Here is a 21,857-nt window from a genome sequence, read left to right as displayed (position 1 = left end):
TTCTGATTATTTTTTTTTTTGAGAAACACATAATGACCTGATTGAAGCACTTCATTTCAATCAGGTCCAAGAGATTTGGTTTGACGTCTATAGCATGTTATAACTTTATACAGATGATATAATATTCCATTTGTTAAAGCACTTCAATGCGCGTCCATTGAAAAGTTCAACAAAATGTATACCGTCCCGTGAAATGTTTTGATTTTGTCAAATTGGCATTTTCCTACAGAAAGCTGGTCTGTTGAAAAATTGTCAGCAGCAAAAATCTAAGGCATAGCATTATTGGTTACAGTTGCTCCATTTGCATGTACTGAATCCAGGGGCGGCTCTAGGCCCCAGCACGCCAAGTGCGTGCTTGGGGCGGCAAGCTACGAGGGGCGCTCTGCCGGCACCGCGAGGGCGGCAGGCAGACTTCTCTCGGCGATGTGCCTGCAGGAGGTCTACCGAAGCCGCGGGACCAGCGGACCCTCCGCAGGCAAACTGCCGAAGGCAGCCTGCTTGGGGCGGCAAAAACCCTAGAGCCGTCACCCCTGACTGAATCATAGGCATGATAAAATCGATTCTCAGTTGTATTTAGACATAGTTGGTTATTTTTTCTCATTATACTTGCAGAATGCAAAACTGTAATACTGTTGTATGTTGGTCAATAATACAATCCCAGTTGTTTTATTGGGATAACTACAAGCAGGTTAATGTACTCTAGAAAAAGATTCCTAAAACATTTTGGTGCAGTTTCAGTGAAAAAGGGGTGCTTAATGGGCATTTCCTATAAATGGGTTGAGTAATAAAGAATAGCAGCTCATGATGAATGGAGTAATGCTGTTTTTTCACAGAGCAAAACGGTAAATTACATGGGGGAACATTAACTTCTTAAGGGCAGGAACTGTCTTTGTCAATGTGTTTGTTTGCAAAGCAGCTAGCATGCTTCAGGGGCTACAGTATTCAGGCTGCAGCGCCGGTTGAGACACAATGCCTGCCCTGTTGCCCTATAAATTCACAGGCAAGGCAAGACTGATTTTCCACTGGCCTACACCTGCAGCAAATTTTGACACCCTCCACACCAACAGAGCTATGCTGGCCAGTAGTGAGAAGGATAGTGGAGCCAGAGCTGTGTCGGTTCCCCATCCCTCCCCTCCCACTTGATCTGGAGAGGGAGTAACTGGGTACTACACCCCCAGATCCCAGGCTCAGGTAGCTTGGTTAAGGGCAGATGTGGGAGTCCCTCACTGGGGGGATGCAGTCCAAGTTGTAGTCTAGCCCACAGAGTAGGAGGATGGCCAGCCAGTATCAACCAGACAGTTTTATAAATGTTTCAGCAGAAGAAAGGAACAAAGGAGTCCCAGGTGCTTTGTAGCTTGTGGGACCTTTACTTTGAACAATTCCATGAATTAAAGGATAGCTTCAAAACAGCCAATTTCAATGAAATCACTGGAAATGTTTTGGATCGTCAGGTCTTTAGTTTTGCTCATATTGCTGCAGAATGCTATATAGAAGCACATTCTCTGGCTTTTCTGCCCCTGCATTTGGCAGCGCAGCATAACATGAAAAGATGCATTCAGCATTTGCATGCTGGACTAGCACCAAGACGACTAGCTGCAACGTTTGTCAGAGCTGGAAAAGGTTCTGTGCCTGCCTGCCAAAACTGCCTGATGTTGAATTTTTTTCTCCAGTCCAGCTGAGCTAACTTCTTGAATTTCCTCTTGTGTTTTTTGATCCCTTACTCTTGTTGCAAGACTTTCACTTTAAGATACACTCATATGATTCCCAGATTTTACTTTTAAGGGGAAAAATTGGATTTTGAGAAGTGGAGGGTGAGGCAGGTGTATCAATTACTGATATGGACCCTCCTGTTCATTTCTTGCAAATAGCTAAGAGGCTTATTTAGAGACAGGAACAATACATTTAATAAATGAGGCTTTAAACATGGACTCCATCCATTGCTATCAGATACATTATCCTGGTGATGCCAGCACCCGCCATATCCACAGGTTATGCAGATGTGCAAGTGCAAGGGGACTTGTGAGGACACCATGGGCCGGGTCTCTGCTCTGGTATCATAGAAGGCCCATAAAGCTGGTTAAATGGGTGGGCTGGGGGTTCCCCTGGCAGAGTACTCGGGTGAGTTTCTCCATCCCAGACTGCACGTGTGTTGTTCATATGTTGTGTATTTCTGAGTTCTGTTTTACTTGCAGCTTTAGAGAACTTTTATGCAAGTTAGCTTCTACCTCAAGCCAGACATCACTGTTCTGTGCCCTTCCTCTCTCTGCCTCAGTAAACAAGACACTTTTTAAACATTCTGTTTTAAAGCTCCAGCCTTTTTCTCTTCCCCTCCCATGCTTACATGGCCTTGGGGAGTTCTGCTCCTTCTCACCTATTCTTTCTCTTCCTCTAAGTCAGTCACCCATCAGACCTTGGGCTCACCTCCCACGCATGCTGCATAACCATAATGAGATCCTGCCAGGGTAATCCTCATGTTTTTCCTTCATTTTGACAACTCAGCTGGCTTCTTGGCTAGAGCTGTTTGAATTTTTCAATGGCTTGGCTATGTCAAGAAAGATTTGCTGTAGTGTTTTCTTTGTCCCCCGTCCCTTGTACCCTAAGGCCCATGATTCACACTGAGACTATCAAGCATTTCAGGGGCATGATAAAGAGGAACTTAACTAGATACTTGGCAATGAGCTTGTGTGTTACCAGGGAAGATTTTCAAAGGCTCAAGTGGCTGTCAAGTGCCCAAATTGCATTGAGATTGCTCCCTGCAGTGTTAAGACAAATATTTTCAGATGTGAGTGCCAACAGTTAAATCCTCATTTAGGTGCCTAACTAACAGTGGCTTGATTTTTAGAGGCATTGAATACCTGAGCTGCAAGTGCTCAGTATCTGTGTTAAAGCAGGCCATTTGTATTTAGATGCCTAAGTATGCTTTATGTGTCTCACTATAGGCTCCTGAACTTAAAAATGTTGGCCTTAATATTTTAGCTCTCAGACTTATTGTCATCTACCAAGTTGTGTAAGTGCACCTTAGATCTCTAACTAGGGATTTGCGGTACCAGTGATGGTGCGAGGATAAACAGCGAGGGCAGAGCTTACCAATGAGGTACGGAGGAGATACCCAAGAGTTCCATCTCTTACGTAGTAAAGGCAAGATTGTCAAAGACCTTACGCTGCCGTGCAAGGGAGAAGGAGAAATAAGCTTCAGTCTCTTACTAAAAATTTTGTCGTGTGTGTGTGTGAGAGAGACAAAATGTTGACTGTTTTTTCTCAGACCATCTTAATTTGGCACATGTCAACTTGCTCTAGCTATAATTGTTTTGCTCTGTGGTGTGAATTATTTGAAAGATATTTGCAAGCTGCTGTAGAGGATCCAGAAGACTATTATAAATAAATTCGTAACTTTTAATGACTTATGGATAGGCAGCTCTTCAGAAAATAGAACTGTACCATTAAGGTTGTGATATGTGATGAGATTATTTATTAGTTTCTTTTGCCATGGAAGATGCATTTGACAATGTATCTGTAGATGGGTTTTTTTTCTCTGTGTTTATAGTTGTTGTTTCTAAATTGATTTCTTGAAATTAGCATTAATACATTAGTGGATAAAACATACCAGGTGCACTATTCATTGGCTAACATCTCAAGTGGGGATGGTCTTTTCAGCATTTCGTGTGAGTGAAAATGATTGAGCCTATGCTAAATTACCTCAGCTGAGGATCTAGCCCAGTATTCCTAGAGAGAACTTTGCTCTGATCCTCACCTTCTTCATCCAGTCATTGTATGCTTACGTAATGGAAATTCCAGAACAGATTATTGCTTGCTTAAATGTTTTAAAAAACCCAAACACATAGACAGAACCCTATTGCTACCTCCTCTATACTGTCCTTTCAATTGCATTTTTATTTCTTTCTAGGTCTAGCCAAGCCCATGGGACTAGTTGAAGGTCCAGGAGGCTTGGGCCAGGGAGGAATGGCTGCCACCTTGAGAGATGACAGTCATGAATCTGAGACTAAGTATGAAGAATATGGTTACAATGCCCAGCTCAGTGACAGGATATCACTGGATAGGTCCATTCCTGACTACAGACCAAAAAAGTAAGTTGAATCCTACATTTTTATTAGTGCAAGTGATTGTTGTTCCTCTGTCCAGAGTGATCAGAGTGTACTGAAAGGTTAGCCAGATATACGTTCCTGAGTGTAATGAAAACTATAAAGACCAATGGTGATGTCAAGCATGGATATCATGTCAGCATCGGTAGCCAACTTTACAAGTAATGCCACAATATGCCTGTCCGTGCCTTTGGATCAGTAATGACTTCAAAGTGGAAGCTTTGCTGAGCATTGTACAGTAGAACCTTAGCCACAGCCAAATGAGCTCAGATATTAGCAGCAGGAGCCTTTCTCTCTGTCTGTTGGATTCACATACTATGAAAGATGAGGTAGCACCAACAAATAGATGCAGCGCTGTTTTGTAGACACTGATTGTTTAAGATTGAAAACATCAAATGCTTTGTGTTTAATTGCACTTGGGGTGTTCTTATGAAAGAACTTTAGAGGCAGGGTATTTACTCATGTCTATATTGTGATTAAAAAGTGGTAAGACTATCACAGCAGGGGCCTTTATTTACAGTCAGAGATACACTTAAGATTTTTTACTGTCTGTGGAATGTGCATATTCACACTATAATATCACATTCTTCACGTCTACACTGCATTTGACATTTCAATTATATATTTAATATTTTTACTGATTTATTATAGGTCGTGTTAAGTGCCTTTCAAATCTTTCATATTTATATCGTTATGTATTCTCCAGAAAAGTCATGCTCACAGTCATTCTGAGAATGACAATCAGTAATGTCTTAATGCAGTGACGATTGGCAGCAATGCTTAGCTGCTCTCAGTAGACAAAACTGAAAAGAATAGTTAATTAATTTGTAATAATAATTTTCTGTTTAAAAATCCCCGTTGGGGTACCCAGGCAGAAATGAAAGTTAAATAAAAGTACCATATTAAGGGGGGGGAGAAAAGTTTAGTCAAGCACAACCGTTGTGCTCTATGAGCAGATTACAATTTTAAAAAAGATTTTAAACAATTCAAGAAACCAGAAGCTAAATGTAGCAAAACAAAACTTCAGCCTACCCACAGAGTCCCTTAGATGTTATGTGCCAATCTAGTCTCAGAACCATTGACTCAGCATTCACATACTCAGATGCTTGATGTGGACAAGTAATCTTACATTAGATAGGAGAGAGAGAAAGAGAGAAGAATATTGCTTTAGATGTTGCACCTGACTCAACAGGTGGTGAAAATCCAGCATGGGATTCACCTGGAGAAAGGGTAAACCCTCCAGTATGGGATTATCCTGTGACCACTAAAATTATATATTAAGCCTAATTCAAACACCATTGAGGTCAATGGGAATCTTTCATTTGACTTCAGTGGGGTTTGGGTCATGCCTCTTGTTAGCTAATAAACTCAAGTAGTTAGTTAATATGGGTGGGTGAAACACTAAAAAGGTGAAAAGAAGCCACAGCTGCAAAGTTTGGATCTAGCTGCTATACTCTTCAAAACTTGGGCGGGGGGGCCTGGATGTGGGGAGGATAGAGCCCAGCGGGGGGCTTAGCAAGGGGTCTGGATGCTGGGGGGGGGGGGGGGTTCGAGTTGATGATGCTGGAGTTGGAGTTTGGCTCTGACTCAGCTCTGCTTAGAAGCTTTGGCCATTGGTTCAGATAAGCATCTGTAGTTATTCAAACCCTTTGGGTGCCCCCATTTTGGTTGGGACTCCCATAAGATTATACTGTCTCATTAAATGTCTGAAATACTGTGCGAGCTGTTTTCTGTGTGATATTTGGACACTCTTGGGGTGGTTCTAGTTAGGCCTGAAAACATGTATATCGAGACATGTCCAAGCCTCAAGAAACTTTTTAGTTTGAATTTGGTTTGAAAAATGACTGAAAGTTCAGTGATTGGGCTGAGTTTAATCTGTGTGTATCAGAGGGAGATTCTACCTTCATTCAGTTGGCAAATTTGATTAGATTTCACTTTTCCACTACGATTCTCACAAGCAACTTTGTTTTGATTCTGGCAACTGCAGACACACAAGCACTTAAACACCAGATACACTTGGGAACTCTCACTTGAACACTCACTGACATGAAGCGTTCAAAACTACGGTGTCCCACATGAGCCATGTACTAACACAAAGACAGGGACAAGAGAAAACACTATCAAGAGCTACTTTTCTGGTTTATCCATTGTTCAGTGTTATACCTGAATGCTGCATCCTAACAAATCTACTATGGTGTGACCGATGTGCAGTTTCATCCATACACTAAGGCTGAAATTTTCAAAGCTGACTAAGGGGGTTGGATGCCCAGTTCTCATTAGAGATTAGTGATAAGTGAGGGTTTGAAAATCGCACCCTAAATTCTTAGGTAAAACTTTGTACTCCAAAGGACTCCTTGTCTCTCTGTCTTCCTTGGTACTCATGTGGACCTCATTAGTGAGTGTCTCACAGTCATTAACAGATTTTATCCTCAGAATGGTGCTGTGACTATAGGGAAATATCTCCATTTTACAGGGTAGAATTAAGGTCCACAAATCACACAGGAAGTCTGTGGCTGATCTCAGAACCGGACCCAGAACTCCTGAGTCCCACATCAGTGCCCTGTCTTTCTAACCATCCTTCTGTCCCAGTCTAACCTCCATTTTGCCCACTCAAACTCCCATATTTGCATACGCGTGTAGATATTGTGGATGCAGACTGGGAATATTTTTGATCAGCTGGCTGTTTGCATGGATTGTTGTACCCAACTTATGAATGCGAATACAGTTCTGCCACGCAAATGTGGAGCTTGTAATATGCAAATAGTTTAAACTCCCACATATTACTGCTCCTTTGGGAAAAAAATGTGGCTTTAAATATTGACTTTCATTATATTTTAACGGTTGTAAATTTCACCACTTTTGTCCAGCTTCTGTATAGAGCTAGGATAAGCATTCTAGTTGTGACTCTTCCTAGCACACCTTAAATAAATGTCCAGCAATATAATGGCTTTTCTTGATGCGTTTTCATCTATGCAATGACAGGACAGGCATGTCTTGCAAGGGGGACACACAGCCAGATGGAACCAATACCGGGTACTAAATTGTAGCAACTCCCAGTGTCATTCAACTGCAAAGAAATCTGCAAACCTGTGTAATCCTGCCAGCAAGCTGCTTTTCCTGTATGTTTGCATTTCTCTGCTTTTCCGCCTGCTGTTGTCACCGAGACCTTCAAGGTCAAAGGACAAACAACCCTTCCCCATAAATGGGGAAACGCTTAATCAGCACAGAAGCAGGCAGCAATTTTTCAGGCATTTTATTGTCATGTGCCAAATGGAATTAATTACAGTAAATAGTTCACTTGAAATTACTGTTCCCTTGATTGCAATAAAAATCATCTTTTGACCTAAACATGGTGTAGGAAACATATCTCAACTCTGTCTTCTCTTGGCATCCCACATATACCAGAGACGGGATTGTTTTTTTAAATGGACTTTTAGATGAGCTAATTAGATTGATCTTGAACAGCGTTTTGAGAAGTCTGATTTCACACTACATTTCACCTGCACCAAATATGATGAACATGGTGTTGGACTACTGACAATCGCTTAGATAATTTCATAGTCAATTTCTATGTTCTAGCAATTTTGAACTGTTAATGCTCTGGGATGATGCAAGAATTGAATATCAGAAGTGATACTTACATATTACCTTCAAGTGCAAAATGGTGTATAATCATCTGGATTAATTATGACTCAGGGTGATTTTCCACACATTTTCAGCTGAAACATTTTACATTGGACTAAATTGGGATTTTATTTTGCAGCTTGGTGTTATCAGCGTAATGTTCTCTATGTCTTTTAGATTTGTGAAAATACATGGCAATGCTTTAAAATTTATGGTTCAATTAGTTAATAATGGTCTCAATTAGCTATCTACATTCCAGTGGAAATCCTATACAAGTAGTTATAAAATCCACATTAATGCCAAGTGAGTTGCACAGGATTATTTTTGTTGCCGTGAACACCTAAGGAATGAACACTTTTGGCTGAACTATTTTGATCCTCCTTCATACAAAACAGACAGAAACTTCAGAAATGTTCACTATACATCAAGTTAGGCCCAAGCCAAAAGAAGAGGGAATATAGAGGGAAGTAAGGGTTTATGTAGCTCTCCCACAAGCAGCCCTCACTGCTGCTGAGTATATTATTAATATATGTAGGTTGTTCACCGGCTAGGCTAATCTGTGGGCGCTATTGACTAATGCATTTTTCTGTTTTTATTTGCTCTGTTCCCTCTTCATCTCGCTCTATATTTCTTGCAGCATTTTCTCAGTGTTGTTGCAGTGCACAAAAAAGCACTTATTGTGGAAGCTATCAGTTTTGTTGCTGCCATGAAAAGCATAATACAGACAAGTGTCTCAGCATATAGGTGGTCAGCTCAGTAGTGATGCAGGGATGCTAAACCTCCTGCTCCTTCCAGGGGGCACCTTCAGTAAAGCATTAGCAGAACTTCCTATGCCATGTTTAAATATTCTGTTCTTTTGTTGTAATTCTTACTCATGGACAGGAGGCAAACTTCAGTCTTCTATGGCAGAACCTAGCTGAGCCAGTACTGACAGTGTGGATATCTCTCTGGGGAAAATGTTGTTTAATAGAGAAATCACGTTTGGAAATACTGTGCTCAGATAAATTTGTTAGTCTCTAAGGTGCCACAAGTACTCCTGTTCTTTTTGCGGATACAGACTAATGCGGCTGCTAGTGGATTTACAGTTGTGCACAGCAGAATTTGGTTTTACCTTTTTCCTAAAACACAAAACCAAAAACCAACCCAGCCAAATGAACCACACAAAGAAAACTGCATACAAAAAAAACATGAAAAAAGAAAGTTATTTAGGTTCCAAGTCAAGCCCTGGAAAAGTTAGCAAATACCAGTTTTACGGTTGCTCAGGTAATCTTAATACTTCCTGCTTATGCATATGCATTATGATACATTCTTCAATTGCATGATCACGTACTATATTTTCCCACACATCTCTTGCCTCATTCAGTGCACAGATTGGATGCATAGGATCCAAATTAAGGTAGCCCAGGCAACTGTAAATCCAGCATTTCCTAACTTCTTAGGGCTTGACTTTGCAACATAAATAACCTAGGTGTTTTTATATAATATACAGAGGCTGCGTCTACACTAAGAGATGGGTGTGCAATGCCCAGCTCCCGTGAACGTACTCGTGCTAGCTCTCATTGAGCTTACTGGCTAAAAATAGCTGGGGTAGCAGGGGCTAGCTCCAAACCCACCTGGACCCTGTGGGTGCATGCTTGGGGTAGCTAGCCCGTTCCGCTGCTCGATACTGCTACCATGGTGAGAACTAGCATGAATATGTCTTTTCAAGCTGGGAATCACCCCCCGCCCCAGCCCAGCTGCTAGTGTAGGCCTAGCCCAGTGGTTCTCAAACTGGGATTCGCAAAATGTTACAGGGGGTTCTCAGAAAAAAATTCCCTAATGGCAGACAGAGCGGTCCCTAGGGTCCCTGGGCAGCACGGGGCCAGCAACCTGGAGCCCCTGGACTTCCAAGATCTAAGCAGATCAAAGCAAACATATCTATCAGGCTGAGGAGATTTAAACTTCAAGACTCCTTATAAGAAATGGAAAGAGAAGTGGACATTTTTTGCTTTTTTAAAAATTAAATAGGCAGCTAGTATTGTTTTTAGAATTATTATGAAGAACAAGTTTAAGCTTTGTTGTAACATGGATTGTTTTCCTGGACTATTTAAGACCTGAATTCTTGTGTAGGAGGAACTCTTTGAGTTGGCTTCTTAATCTCCTTCCTGCTGTTTCACATCTGATACTCCTTGATGAAACATAGGAGTCTTATCTTATAACAGGCTTATTCCAAGTGATACAAGCTATGAAAGTGAGATCTTGGAAGAGTGTTGCTGTTTTCATAATGTAATAAAAATACTGTTAAGATAAATAATAATTAATAATAAATAGTGTGTAATAAGCATGTCATAAAAACAAATTTATTATTTCCAAGATCACTGCTTTTATAATTTATACTCAGGTAAAGGAGAAAATTCCTGGAAATATTCATTTTTAGAAGGGAGTTTGCAAGACTTGACATTTTAGTGAAAAGGGTTCACAGGTTTGTTAAAGTTTGGGAACCACTGACCTAGCCACACCCACACATATTCCCTCTTGTCAAAAACACTTGCTGTGGTGCATTATGCACACACTTGAGCAAAGTTAATATGATCCTAGAGCTCCATAAGAGGTAAATTGGCTTTTATAAGTAATTATGGCCACTAGGTGAGGATCCTTAATTTAACTGATCTCTTTTGTGCAACTGCATGCCTAGCACATTGTGGTAGCTGAGGGACAGCCATAATGCTAATAGATCAGTGTTTCTCAAACTGGGGTCGCCGCTTGTGTAGGGAAAGCCCCTGGTGGGCTGGGCTGGTTTGTTTAACTGCCCTGTCCACAAGTCCGGCTGATCGTGGCTCCTACTGGGCGCGGTTTGCTGCTCCGGGCCAATGGGGGCTGCTGGAAGCAGCACGGGCCGAGGGACATACTGGCCGCCGCTTCCAGCAGCTCCCATGGGCCTGCAGCGGCGAACTGCGGCCAGTGTGAGCCGCGATCGGCCGGACCTGCAGACAGGGCAGGTAAAGAAACTGTCCCAGCCTACCAGGGGCTTTCCCTATACAAGCGGCAACCCCAGGTTGAGAAACACTGTAATAGATGGATTCAGTCTAGCGGTTATATGAGCCAAGGAAGATATTCCTTTGTGTTATGGTCATGGATATTTGCATTGAGAAAATGTAGCCTTAAAGAGCAAACTTATTAATCCTGAAAGAAATGAAATTTTCAGCCACAAAGAGCAGAGAACACCAGGTCTTGGAGAAATTACTTTAATTTATTCAGCCCTTTTATAGAGGCAGACATTTTAGTTGTTTGCTGTTAATGCTTCACAATAGCAAAGGAATTGCATCGCTGAGGTTCTGAAAAGTAATTAATGGTTCACTGCACACTGTACCTTAGGAAAAGCTTTTTTAATTACCTATCAAAAGGATTCTGGAATTGATCAAATGGGGCTATCAAGGGGAAAGACTTAGTAAATAGACCTCTGGTTTCTTCATTCAGGGTTTCAATAACATCAACCATCTCTAAGGGTATGGCTACAGTTGGAATTTCAAAGCGCTGCCGTGGCAGCGCTTTGAAGTGTTAGTGTGGTCGGAGCGGCAGTGCTGGGAGAGAGCTCTCCCAGCGCTGCATGTAAACCACATCCTTTACGGGTGTAGCGTGCAGCGCTGGGAGCCGCGCTCCCAGCACTGCTGCCCTGATTACACTGATGCTTTACAGCGCTGTATCTTGCAGCGCTCAGGGGGGTGTTTTTTCACACCCCTGAGCGCGAAACTTGCAGCGCTGTAAAGTGTGAGTGTAGCCAAGGCCTAAGGCCTCTTGTTAGAAACCAGCCATTCCGTCAGGGATTGTCCTTCAGTGCTGCAGGCCTTCAAGACTTACCAGTTTCATGGCTGCAAGAGCACACATTTACTTTAGACATTTTTCTCTTTCCTACAGAGTATGATGAACTTGTTCCCAACCAAGAAGATAGCTGCGTGGTATTAGCGTGGTGGGTGTCCATTGATAGTTTTACTGGGGCAAATCACACTTTCAGTTTATCCGAGTGCCATGGAAGACAAGAAGAGAAGTTTTGGTCTGTGGGTTTTTGCCTGAAGGCCTGAACCAGGGGGCTGTTCTTGTGGCCATCTGCATTAGAAGATGTATTGGAGCAGGAATGGAAGATTATTTGCTTTCAGAGAGCGTTGGGTAGATTACCCGCTATTGTAAGATCAATTACTGGGGAGAGGCAGATCCAAAGTTATAAAGTTTTCTTCACCTGCACTGTTCTCATGCCTCACTTCTGGAGTAGTCTGGTGACCCTAAGTCTCCATCCCATAGGTTGGGGAAAGATGATAAAGATAGTTCACGTTAAAATTCATAATTTAAAAATTTTATGCAGATTGGACAGTATAGACTGAAGTATAGGATTAACAATCCACCAGTGTGAAACAGCTCTTAATCTGGCACAAATCTAGATCTGCTCAGGACCAGAATTTCCCGTGGAATGGAAATTCTGAAATTAAAAAAAAAAATCATTGTGAATCTGAACAAAACGCTGATATTTTGAAATTTCCCTCAAAATGAAAATTCCAAAAAGTTTAGATTTGGGGCCATCAAAATGTTTAGTATGTATGAATATGAAATAATCTGTATTAAATACAATAATGTTAAACTATATATATATATTTAATTAATGTTTTAATGTAATATAAAAGTAAAAAAAAAATCAAAAACGTCAAAATGAAACATTTTGACTTTTTCCCATTTAAAAAAAAGTCATTAGAATGAACATGTACCTGCACAACCTTTCAATTTGACTCGGCTGCATTTTTTGATGGAAAACTGTTCTGTCAAAGTTTTCAACTAGCTCTACATAAATCCAAGGATAATTGGCTAGCTCTTTATGAAGCATTGCTTAGACCACATTTGGAGTATGATGTCCCGTCCTGGCCAACTTATTCAACTTCAGATATGACCTTGTTAAAACAGAGAATATATAGCATAGAGTGTCCAAGATTAAAAATGGAATGAACAGAATTACATAGGGGGATCATGACAAATTGGGATGATTTCTGTTTGAGAAAAGATGAGTCAGAAGTGACCTGATTAAAGTGTTTCAACCAGATTCAAAATCCGTGCCCCGATAGAGATTTTTCATACCCCTAATGCTAGGATGGTGCAGGGAACTTTTGCTTTTGGAGCATTTTTAAAACCCCAAAGGAGGAGTTGGGGGATGAATCATCCTTATCTGTAGTTTGGTTAGTGTCCGTATTAAAACAAGGCTTTTCCGATGGGGCTGTTTTTAAAAGCTATGGTAGGTGGGACTTTTCTCTTTCTTATTTACATAGAAAGGGACAAATCATCAGTTGGTGTGGGTCCCCATAGGTTTATTGACTCCAGTTTATCCCAGCTGAGGATCTGACCCAAAATACAGACCAGATACACTAGTGCAGCGATGCTTGCACACCCATTGTATTGTGTGTACATAACTGATGCCAAGGCTTTTTAATAGGTGCATCTTGACCAGCTTTCATCTGACTTTCCATCTTGCCTGAGAGTAGAAGAGAACAGAGCCACTGAGTTAAGTTTGTTTTTAACAGCCACTTAGATGTAACCAGCACTTTTGGCGGACCACATGCTATTACTAGCAAGCGGCTTATTCACAATCACAGGGTAAGATCTGTATAGCATACATGCATTCATTACTGCCTTGAAATCATTTGCTACCATTAGAATGAAGAAAGAAATGAGAAAACAGCCTTGGCATATTCTTCATCTATACAAAAGCCTTTCTAAACAAAATCTGTTAGACAGAACTGACAGCTTCTCACGGGAAATTTCCAGTTGTGCTAGAAACCCAGCATGGAAATTCTTGAATTCCAAAGCTTCATCAATTGTAGAGGAACATTAAATATTATTAAAGTGATGACATTGAGGAAATGTGAGACTGTGCACCAGTAAGGATATCTACCACTGAGAGAGAAATGGCACAACTTCATCTATACTTGAAGCTCTAGATGAAAATTAGGTAAAAAAAGCCCATTGTTCTATTAATTGCTCTTTTATCAAATGTCAATTAACAGTGAGAAAATCCTCAGCTGGTATAAATCAGTATTGCATTTAATGGTAAAATAATATTGTGTCTGTATTATAGACACACAGCAAAATTCTGAATTTAGATCTACACCAAAGAGTTGTCTTTCTTTTAACACTGAAGAAGACTTGCATTGTATACTCTACCCTTTGATCCCTATGCAGAATTCCTGATGGTGCATGTGGGAGTTTTAAGTGGTAACCAACTGCAGAATAATCAATTGGGATCTGCAGAATTTTTTCCACAATCTGAAAATCTTTCTGGGGTGACCTCTTCAAATTGCATTTGTTGGTCTTTCATATGTGTAACTCTTGTACAATCTGACCAAATCAATCAAGAGCTGTGGAAGGACCATCCAAAAATATTTCCTCTCCATCAGTGACTCACAGTTAACACAGGTTTCAGAGTGGTAGCCGTGTTAGTCTGTATCAGCAAAAACAATGAGGAGTACTTCTGGCACCTTAGAGACTAACAAATTTATGTGGACATATGCTTTTGTGGGTAAAACCCACTTCCTCAGATGCATGGAGTGGAAAATACAGTAGGAAGATATATGTACACAGTACATGAAAAGATGGGAGTTGCCTTACCAAGTGGGGGGTCAGTTCTAACGAGACAATTCAATTAAAGTGGGCTATTATCAACAGGAGGAAAAATCACTTTTGTAGTGGTAATCAGAGTGTCCCATTTCAAACAGTTGACAAGAAGGTGTGAGTAACAGTAGGGGAAAATTAGTTAAAAAAAATTAGTTAAAAAATAATAATTTCCCCATGCTAATTTCCCCCTACTGTTACTCACACCTTCTTGTCAACTGTTTGAAATGAGCCACCTTGATTACCACTACAAAGGCACTTATTAAGGCAACTCCCATCTTTTCATGTACTGTGTTTATATATATCTTCCTATTGTATTTTCCACTCCATTCATCGGACAAAGTGGGTTTTAGCCCACGAAAGCTTATGCCCAAATAAATTTGTTAGTCTCTAAGGGGCCACAAGTGTTCTTCGTTGTTTTTACAGTTAACACAGATTCATCTGTGCAATGGCATTTTAAAGCTCATTTCATTTCTGTCCCCTGGGTATATTGCTGGCTGTTGCCTCCTGTCAGGTCCAGGGAAAGAAAGGTATTCCTGTACATTTCTGAACTGTCATGTCATGTTACACTCCACTGTATCACATCAGAAGATGAAGGTGAGGGGAGTAATGGGACAAACCCAGCCATGAATTCAGATGATCCCTGTGGAAGTTTTGTTAAGTGCATCCCCCTGAAGCTGAATCTCCTTGTCCATGTAAAGCTTTAAAGTACATCTCTAGCCTGATATAACGCAACCCGATATAACACGAATTCGGATATAACGTGGTAAAGCAGTGCTCCAGGGTGGCGGGGCTGCTCACTCTGGCAGATCAAAGCAAGTTCGATAGAACGCAGTTTCACCTATAAAGCGGTAAGATTTTTTGGCTCCTGAGGACAGTGTTATATCGGGGTAGAGGGGTAGTTACTTTAAGTGCCCTGAGATTAGGGGTTTTCCTCCTTTTGCTTAAAATTTGCACCTGAATGAGTTCAGTTCAATTCTGAAGTGCATACGATTTCCAAATACATCCCTTAATACAGTTTTAAAAATATGCATCTCTCGATTCTGGTACTTATACAGAGAAAATCCATCTTAGTGGATGCCTCTCACAGCAGTTCAGCAGTGAGAAAATCAAGGTTTGGGACTAACCATACTAGAGGTGTTTTTTATAAATGCGTCCGGCCGTTTTACTTTTCTGCTTGAAATAAAAATGAGTTGTGGAGTCGAAGTCAGTGCAGTGTTTCATTTTAGTAGTATCGGTGCTTGTTTCCTTTGCCTGTCCCTCTTGCTTTGTGTGAATTTAGTGCTCATAAAAGTGAGGGACTCCTAACATTAATAGAGCCACAGATATGGTACTAGTGCCAGCTGGCAAGATATAAGCTCCTCACCGTGGTATGTCCAAAGTGTAGCTTTGCTAGTTCATTTCAGTTTGATCTGCGTGCCTTCTCCACTCCGCCAGTCCCGCGGATTCAACGGTAATTCGGCGGCGGGTATGCTGAAGCTGTGGGACCGGCGGTGGAGTGGACACACTGTGTGGAGGGTCATGTCACAACTGAAGTGAAGTCAGGCAATGGGGTGGACATCAGCACTTGCTACTCAACTAAAAACTAATTTACGTAGCTGAGATATGCACAAAAGGCAAGGGCAACTGTCATGCACACACCAGAGAAAATAGATGAAGGTAGGCATAAAGGCACCCACTGTTTTATTTAATGTATGTAGTACATTATGTAGTTGGAAGCCAGCTAAGTGTCTGTTTCATGTGTGGCTGGCTGGCTGCTTCTTGGCTTTCAGGAACTGATGGAGGCGCACACTACCTGTTAAAAGTGGCTTTAGATTGTCAAATAGTCACTTAATTTTTTCTCTCCTTTGCTTTAAGGGCCAGTTATAGAACTTAATGTTTGCATTCTCTGTCTTTATTAATGTGTATGTAAGTAATTTGCCTTTAAAATGATGTAAAAATGGGCTAGCCTGAACTGTACAAAATATATCTCCTTGGCACAGACAGTAGTTCAGATCTGACTAAAGACAGCAACATTAATAATAATTTTTTAAAAACATCTTTTGGGTTCTGCTGCTAAGTCATACTCTACCCTTAAAAACTCAGATAGGGAATTCCAGAAGGAAAGTCACATGTTTCAGTTATCTCCAGCCAAAAAGCTCAGACTTGTCTCAGTCAGAAACTGAAGTAAGATTTCATTCACTTTGTGGATGTCTCATTAGGATACTGTTCCCCCAGAGTGTTACAATGCAGTTTAAACTCAAGATAAAAATGATACTGAAGCTTTGCTCCTGCCTTTTCTTCACTGCCTGAAAATAAATATATGACCTAAAGCTAGTGTACTGGTTTATTGTCTTAGTGTTAACCCAAGTGCACCCAGAGGTGGAGAATTTGTATTCTGTTTACTCATCGCAGAGTATTCAACTGCTTTGCGTGACAGATCTGTGGAAAATTTGCTCTGAAAGTTGGGGGAAGGAAATCTTTTAAATGCTTTAATGTTTGAGGCAAAGGTTCTAAGTGAAATAGGGATAAACATTTTCACCTACACGTCTACAGGTAGAGGGGCGGCTTCAGGCACCAGGCTCCAAGCATGTGCTTGGGGCGGCAAGCCACGAGGGCGTGTCCTGCTCGTTGCTGTGAGAGTGGCAGTCAGGCTGCCTTCAGTGGCTTGCCTGCAGGAGGTCCGCTGGTCCCATGGATTCGGTGGCAATTCGGCGGCAGATATGCCGAAGTCGCGGGACTGGTGGACCTCTCACAGGCAAGCCACCGAATCCATGGGACCAGCGGACCTCCCGCAGGCGCGCCACTGAATCCGCGGGACCGGTGGACCTCCCACAGGCGTGCCACCGAATCCGCGGGACTGGTGGACCTCCTGCAGGTGTGCCACCAAAGGCAGCCTGTCTGCCATGCTTGGGGAGGCCATAAAGGTAGAGCTGCCCCTGGGGAAGAGGAATAGAGAAAGTGCCATTGCTAATGCAGCTTCAAATAATTGGGCAGATAGTATCAAAGTACACTACACCACTGACTACTGTCAGTGGTGTAGTGTACTTTTCTTCTAGAGTTTTTTGCATTTGCTGAGCATTTTCAAGTGGAAAAGGCCCTCCATAGACCACTGCTTCTCCACCTCCAAACTCTCAGGGCATGGTTGTCAATAAATTATGTTCTGTGAATCACTAGAAAAAGATTTCACAGGCCACTGGTTATCCATGGAATAAAGTTTGTAAACTATTGGCTTGAAAAGATCAGATCAAAGAAAAACGTGGAGAATAAATGAGGAAATTAATTTTAACCGGGAAGATTAATGCACGTGTTACATGTGTGAATAGTTATGTGCTTATGAGTTGTCTCCTTCCCTGTACAATACAGACTTTCGTTCCTTAGGTGCCTGATTCATCCCTGAGTCCATCCCTATTTGGGGAAAAGTACTTAACTGCATTCTTAATTTTAACCATGTGCTTAAGTGTTTTCCTGAATCAGGGGGCACGTTAGTTAACACACTAATAATTCCTGACAAAATGGTCTGAAACATTTTGCTTCCTGCCGGGGAATGAAGTTATTGCATTGAATTGTGGTCTTGATGTTTCAAGATGAGGTAACTTATTACGGTTTTATGAGATAAAGTATCTAATATGGAGCTTGGTTGCCTGCACAGGGAGAAAGTCTCCCTTGGTTTCGTTACAAATATCTAACTGCTGGAAATCCAGTAAGAATAAATATTGAAGAATCTAGAAAAAATAGTGGATTCCATAGACCTCAAGACTGTCATGATACAGTCAATGCCTCTAACAGGGAGATGTTTAATAAGAACATTTGCTTAAGAAGAATGGCTGGGAACAATTTCCTCCCAGTACCTTTTTAAAAGGCATGAAAACCAATTTCTGGGTATGCATTTGGACTGTCCTGGACAACAGAGATAGCTGGAAAATGATTTTTTAATTTAAATTAAACGGTGAGGTTTTTAAAGAGCCTGTTATAATTAGCTGCTAGGAAATTGCTCTTTACTGTTAGCTTTAAAGTGCCTAAATGTATGTGATTGTTCCATGCGGTACCAGACAGTTTTAACTCTCCTTTCATTTATACAAATGCTGTAAAAATGCCGTGAGGTCCCAATCCAGCTTCAGTAGGTGAGTGGCCCCAGTGGAACTGAGGACACACTTAAGCGCTTCTCTGGATTGGGGGCTTTATGCTATAATTTAAGTACATCTTTAAAGTCCTTGCAAGGTTATTTGTGCCTGCATGGTGAACCTGTTCATCTGAAGTCATATGCTTTATGGATCTGATCCAACGCCTATTTAACTTTTTTGATGGCCATCATCTGTTGTTCGTGAGGCTTAGTTAATTAAGACGTTTTTCTGTTCCCATTAACCAGACTAATTCCATGTGATGCACACACCTTCACTTTGCCCTCTCTGCCTGACTCTGTGAGGCTCAGTCTAATATAAAGCATCTAAACATCGAGGATTTAATGCTTCCATTCTCAGTGCTAAATCTGTGTTCTGTATGCATTTGTTCTTGGAACATAGGTTCATGCTACACCATAACTCTTCCCAGATACAATAAAGTTGTTTCATTTTCAGTCTGACATAAACTGCACTATTTAAAGTAAAAGAAAAACCTTGTGGAATTAATACAAGGCTTTGTATAAGTTGCAGCTTCATCTCCTCTGCCCCTTACCACCAGGAGGGAGATACCTGCAGAGTAGATTATGAATAGCATTGTCCTGCTAGGATCCTGAAATATTAATGACTTCTCACTGTAGTACCAGCAGAGCAAACTCTACTATGAGACAGATTACTCAGTCTATGAATGATCTCTTGTTTGACTATTCACTCCTCCAGTAGCCCTGTTCTTGTACACAGTTTAAAAGGTACATCTTGCTGTTTAACCATTTGACCAGAGATGAAAGTAGGTCTCCTACAAAATAGGGAATAGCCAGTGTTGCCAAACATTGTGTTTCCTCCAGAGACTATAAGAAGCTTATTAGGTGAAGTAGTAGCAATGAATAATTGCCTTCAACCATCGTCCTCATACTGCAATGTGACAGTAAAACCCTAATGAAATCCTTGGAGAACTTTATAGTAGTTGCCTTTAAACACTTTTATCTTGCAGATCTTAAAAGCAGCAAAGAGTCTTGTGGCACCTTATAGACTAACAGACGTATTGGAACATGAGCTTTCGTGGGTGAATACCCACTTCATCGGATGCATTCATCTGTCTGTTACAACTGTCCCCCTGCTGCATTCCTTGTTCCCCTCCCCTTTCTGTTTGTCCTGTGTGGTCGCCCCTCCCGGCCATTGTGCTAACTAAAGTCACAGCGCTATTCATAGGGATGGCTTGTACAGATTAATTGGAGCCACTGCTCTGCCTAGGGAGGGGGCTTCTTACTTCTTTGTTTGGCTCCTTTGTTCAGACCCGGGCTCAGTGTGGGGGGCACTGCCCAGAAATGCAAGACCTGAAGTGGCCAACTAATTAAGCATATGAGTCATACCTGTGGCTCAGAACATGCCCAGGCATGCCTATGCTTACCTGCAGCTTTTCCCTGCCTTCTCTCCTCCCTTGTATCAAGAGGAGCCAATCAAAAGTACTGATGGGAAACTACCTAAGTTTACCTTTAAAGCCAGACATTTTCTGATCAGACCTCGGAGAAGGTCCTTGCTTTGCCACCTGGTCTGATCAGCTAGGGCTCTTTGGGGGGCCCTCTCCCCGCTCTCGTTTGTTTTTGAGCGTACCCCCGTTTTTAAACTCCCCTCCCACGAACAACGAATTTGTGCCTGGAGATCTCCTGATATTGAAAGCGAATCGAGTCCTCCTCCATCCGCGATGTCTACTGTTTCGTCTCTGTGTTGCGTGTCCTGGGGATTGGGTAAGAGCTCTCTCTTGCAAATCCTGTCCCCTCCTCCCGTAGCTGCTGGCCTTGTTTCCAAGCAGACAGACCCAAGCTAACTCTTGGTCTGTATCTATAATCTGTTTTCTTGCTTCCGCAGCGCCTTTGCTGCTAAAATAAGCCTGTGCCGCGCTAAGCTGTGCTTCGGCTGGTATCCTGGGCTGCCAGCTTGCAGCCGCCCACTGCTGCAGCCACACTTGTTTGAACGCCCCGCCCCGGGGCTGTACCCTGCGGCACACCCACTCTGCCCTTGGAACTGCTCCCTCCCGATCAAAGAATCGGCATAGTGTAAGGTGCACCTATTAGAATAGTTCTTAGTCTAGATAAGTTGTAATTTCATTTTCATAGCTGTGGTTAAGTTCGGTTTGAGAATTGTTTGTATTGTGCTCTGTAGTTAGGTTTAAAAATGTGCATTGTTCTGTTTACTTGCTAATTTGTGTAGTCTTGTTATTAGATCATAGATAGATTTGGCTGTGTTCTGTATAATTTGGTTAAGTCTGTTTTCCCGCTGCCCTAACCCCCCAGCTGCCCGTGTCTCCCCCGAGCTCCCAGTCACTCGTGCAGTCTCTCTGCTGTTTAAACTTGCAGCCTGTCTCTCTCTGTGTCTCCTGGGTTTAATCTCCCTCCACAGTGCCTCTGCCTCTGGTCTCTGCTTAACACGTGCTCCTCTTCCCTACCTCATTCCTACCGCTGCCTTTCTCTCTCTCTCTCTCTCTCTTTTTAATCCCTTTCCACTGTTCAGCCGCTCATACTGTCCCCAAACCTCGTTGTATTACTGAAGTCTGCATAACCCCATTGGTTACCCTTTTCTTCTAAACACCTCCATTTCATTATACCAACTGTGAACATTTTTACCTGGAGTTGTTGTTATTTAACACATTTTTCCCATAACTGTTAGTTGTATTATGCTGCTGTACACACCCTTTACATAAGAATGTTAGCTACCTGTTCATTTATTTCAGTGTTAATGGTTACCAACTGTATTGTACCCCACTATTGAAACCCCCTATACTATTTACTAAAGAACCCTCCCCAATTGTCTACCTTAACAAACCCCATACCCCTCACTATTGAATTTTTCCTGTTTTTGCATTTTCTTAATAAAGTTTATTTTGCACCCCACCAGTGCAGTAGTTGTCCCCCAAGATCCCCTACCTGCTGGCAGGGTCATCGTCAAACAACGAAGTGGGTATTCACCCATGAAAGCTCATGTTCCAATACGTCTGTTAGTCTATAAGGTGCCACAGGACTCTTTGCTGCTTTTACAGATCCAGACTAATGTGGCTACCCCTCTGATACTTGCAGATCTTAGTAACAGTACAGCATCCCCTGTATGCTCCAGTCAATATGGAGCATGTCTCATCAGTCAAAATTAAACAAAACACATTGAATTTTGAATTTGTAACACTTGCAACAAAATCCAAAGAAAATCCTATAAGTTTACATAATTAATAAATTGGAGGATGCAGCAACCTGCTCATTATGCAGATGGGAAAAGTGGTTACATTCCTTGAATAAATTATTAATATTAATTTGATTTTATGCCCCGTACCTCTTAGTACTGCCTAGAACTTGAAGTGGAAGGGCTGATACACTGCCAGAAAAGGTGTTTTCTTGAGATCCTCAATCCAGTTTTCCCGCTCTAA

At 41.7% G+C, this 21,857-nt stretch overlaps 1 protein-coding gene across 1 annotated transcript in view; it reads left to right on the top strand.

The window, feature by feature from the left end:
- Positions 1–21,857, top strand: part of GALNT9 (polypeptide N-acetylgalactosaminyltransferase 9) — a 211,410-nt gene that overhangs the window by 38,102 nt on the left and 151,451 nt on the right. The window contains exon 2 of the mRNA XM_075059844.1: positions 3,905–4,085. Within this exon, the coding sequence (XP_074915945.1) occupies positions 3,905–4,085 (181 nt within the window). The remainder of the gene's footprint in view (positions 1–3,904; positions 4,086–21,857) is intronic.

The sequence above is a fragment of the Chelonoidis abingdonii genome, chromosome 22, assembly GCF_003597395.2.
Source record: "Chelonoidis abingdonii isolate Lonesome George chromosome 22, CheloAbing_2.0, whole genome shotgun sequence".
NCBI lineage: Eukaryota > Metazoa > Chordata > Testudines > Testudinidae > Chelonoidis > Chelonoidis abingdonii.
Note: the sequence above shows the minus strand (reverse complement) of the source record. Positions and strands in the feature narration are given on the sequence as shown.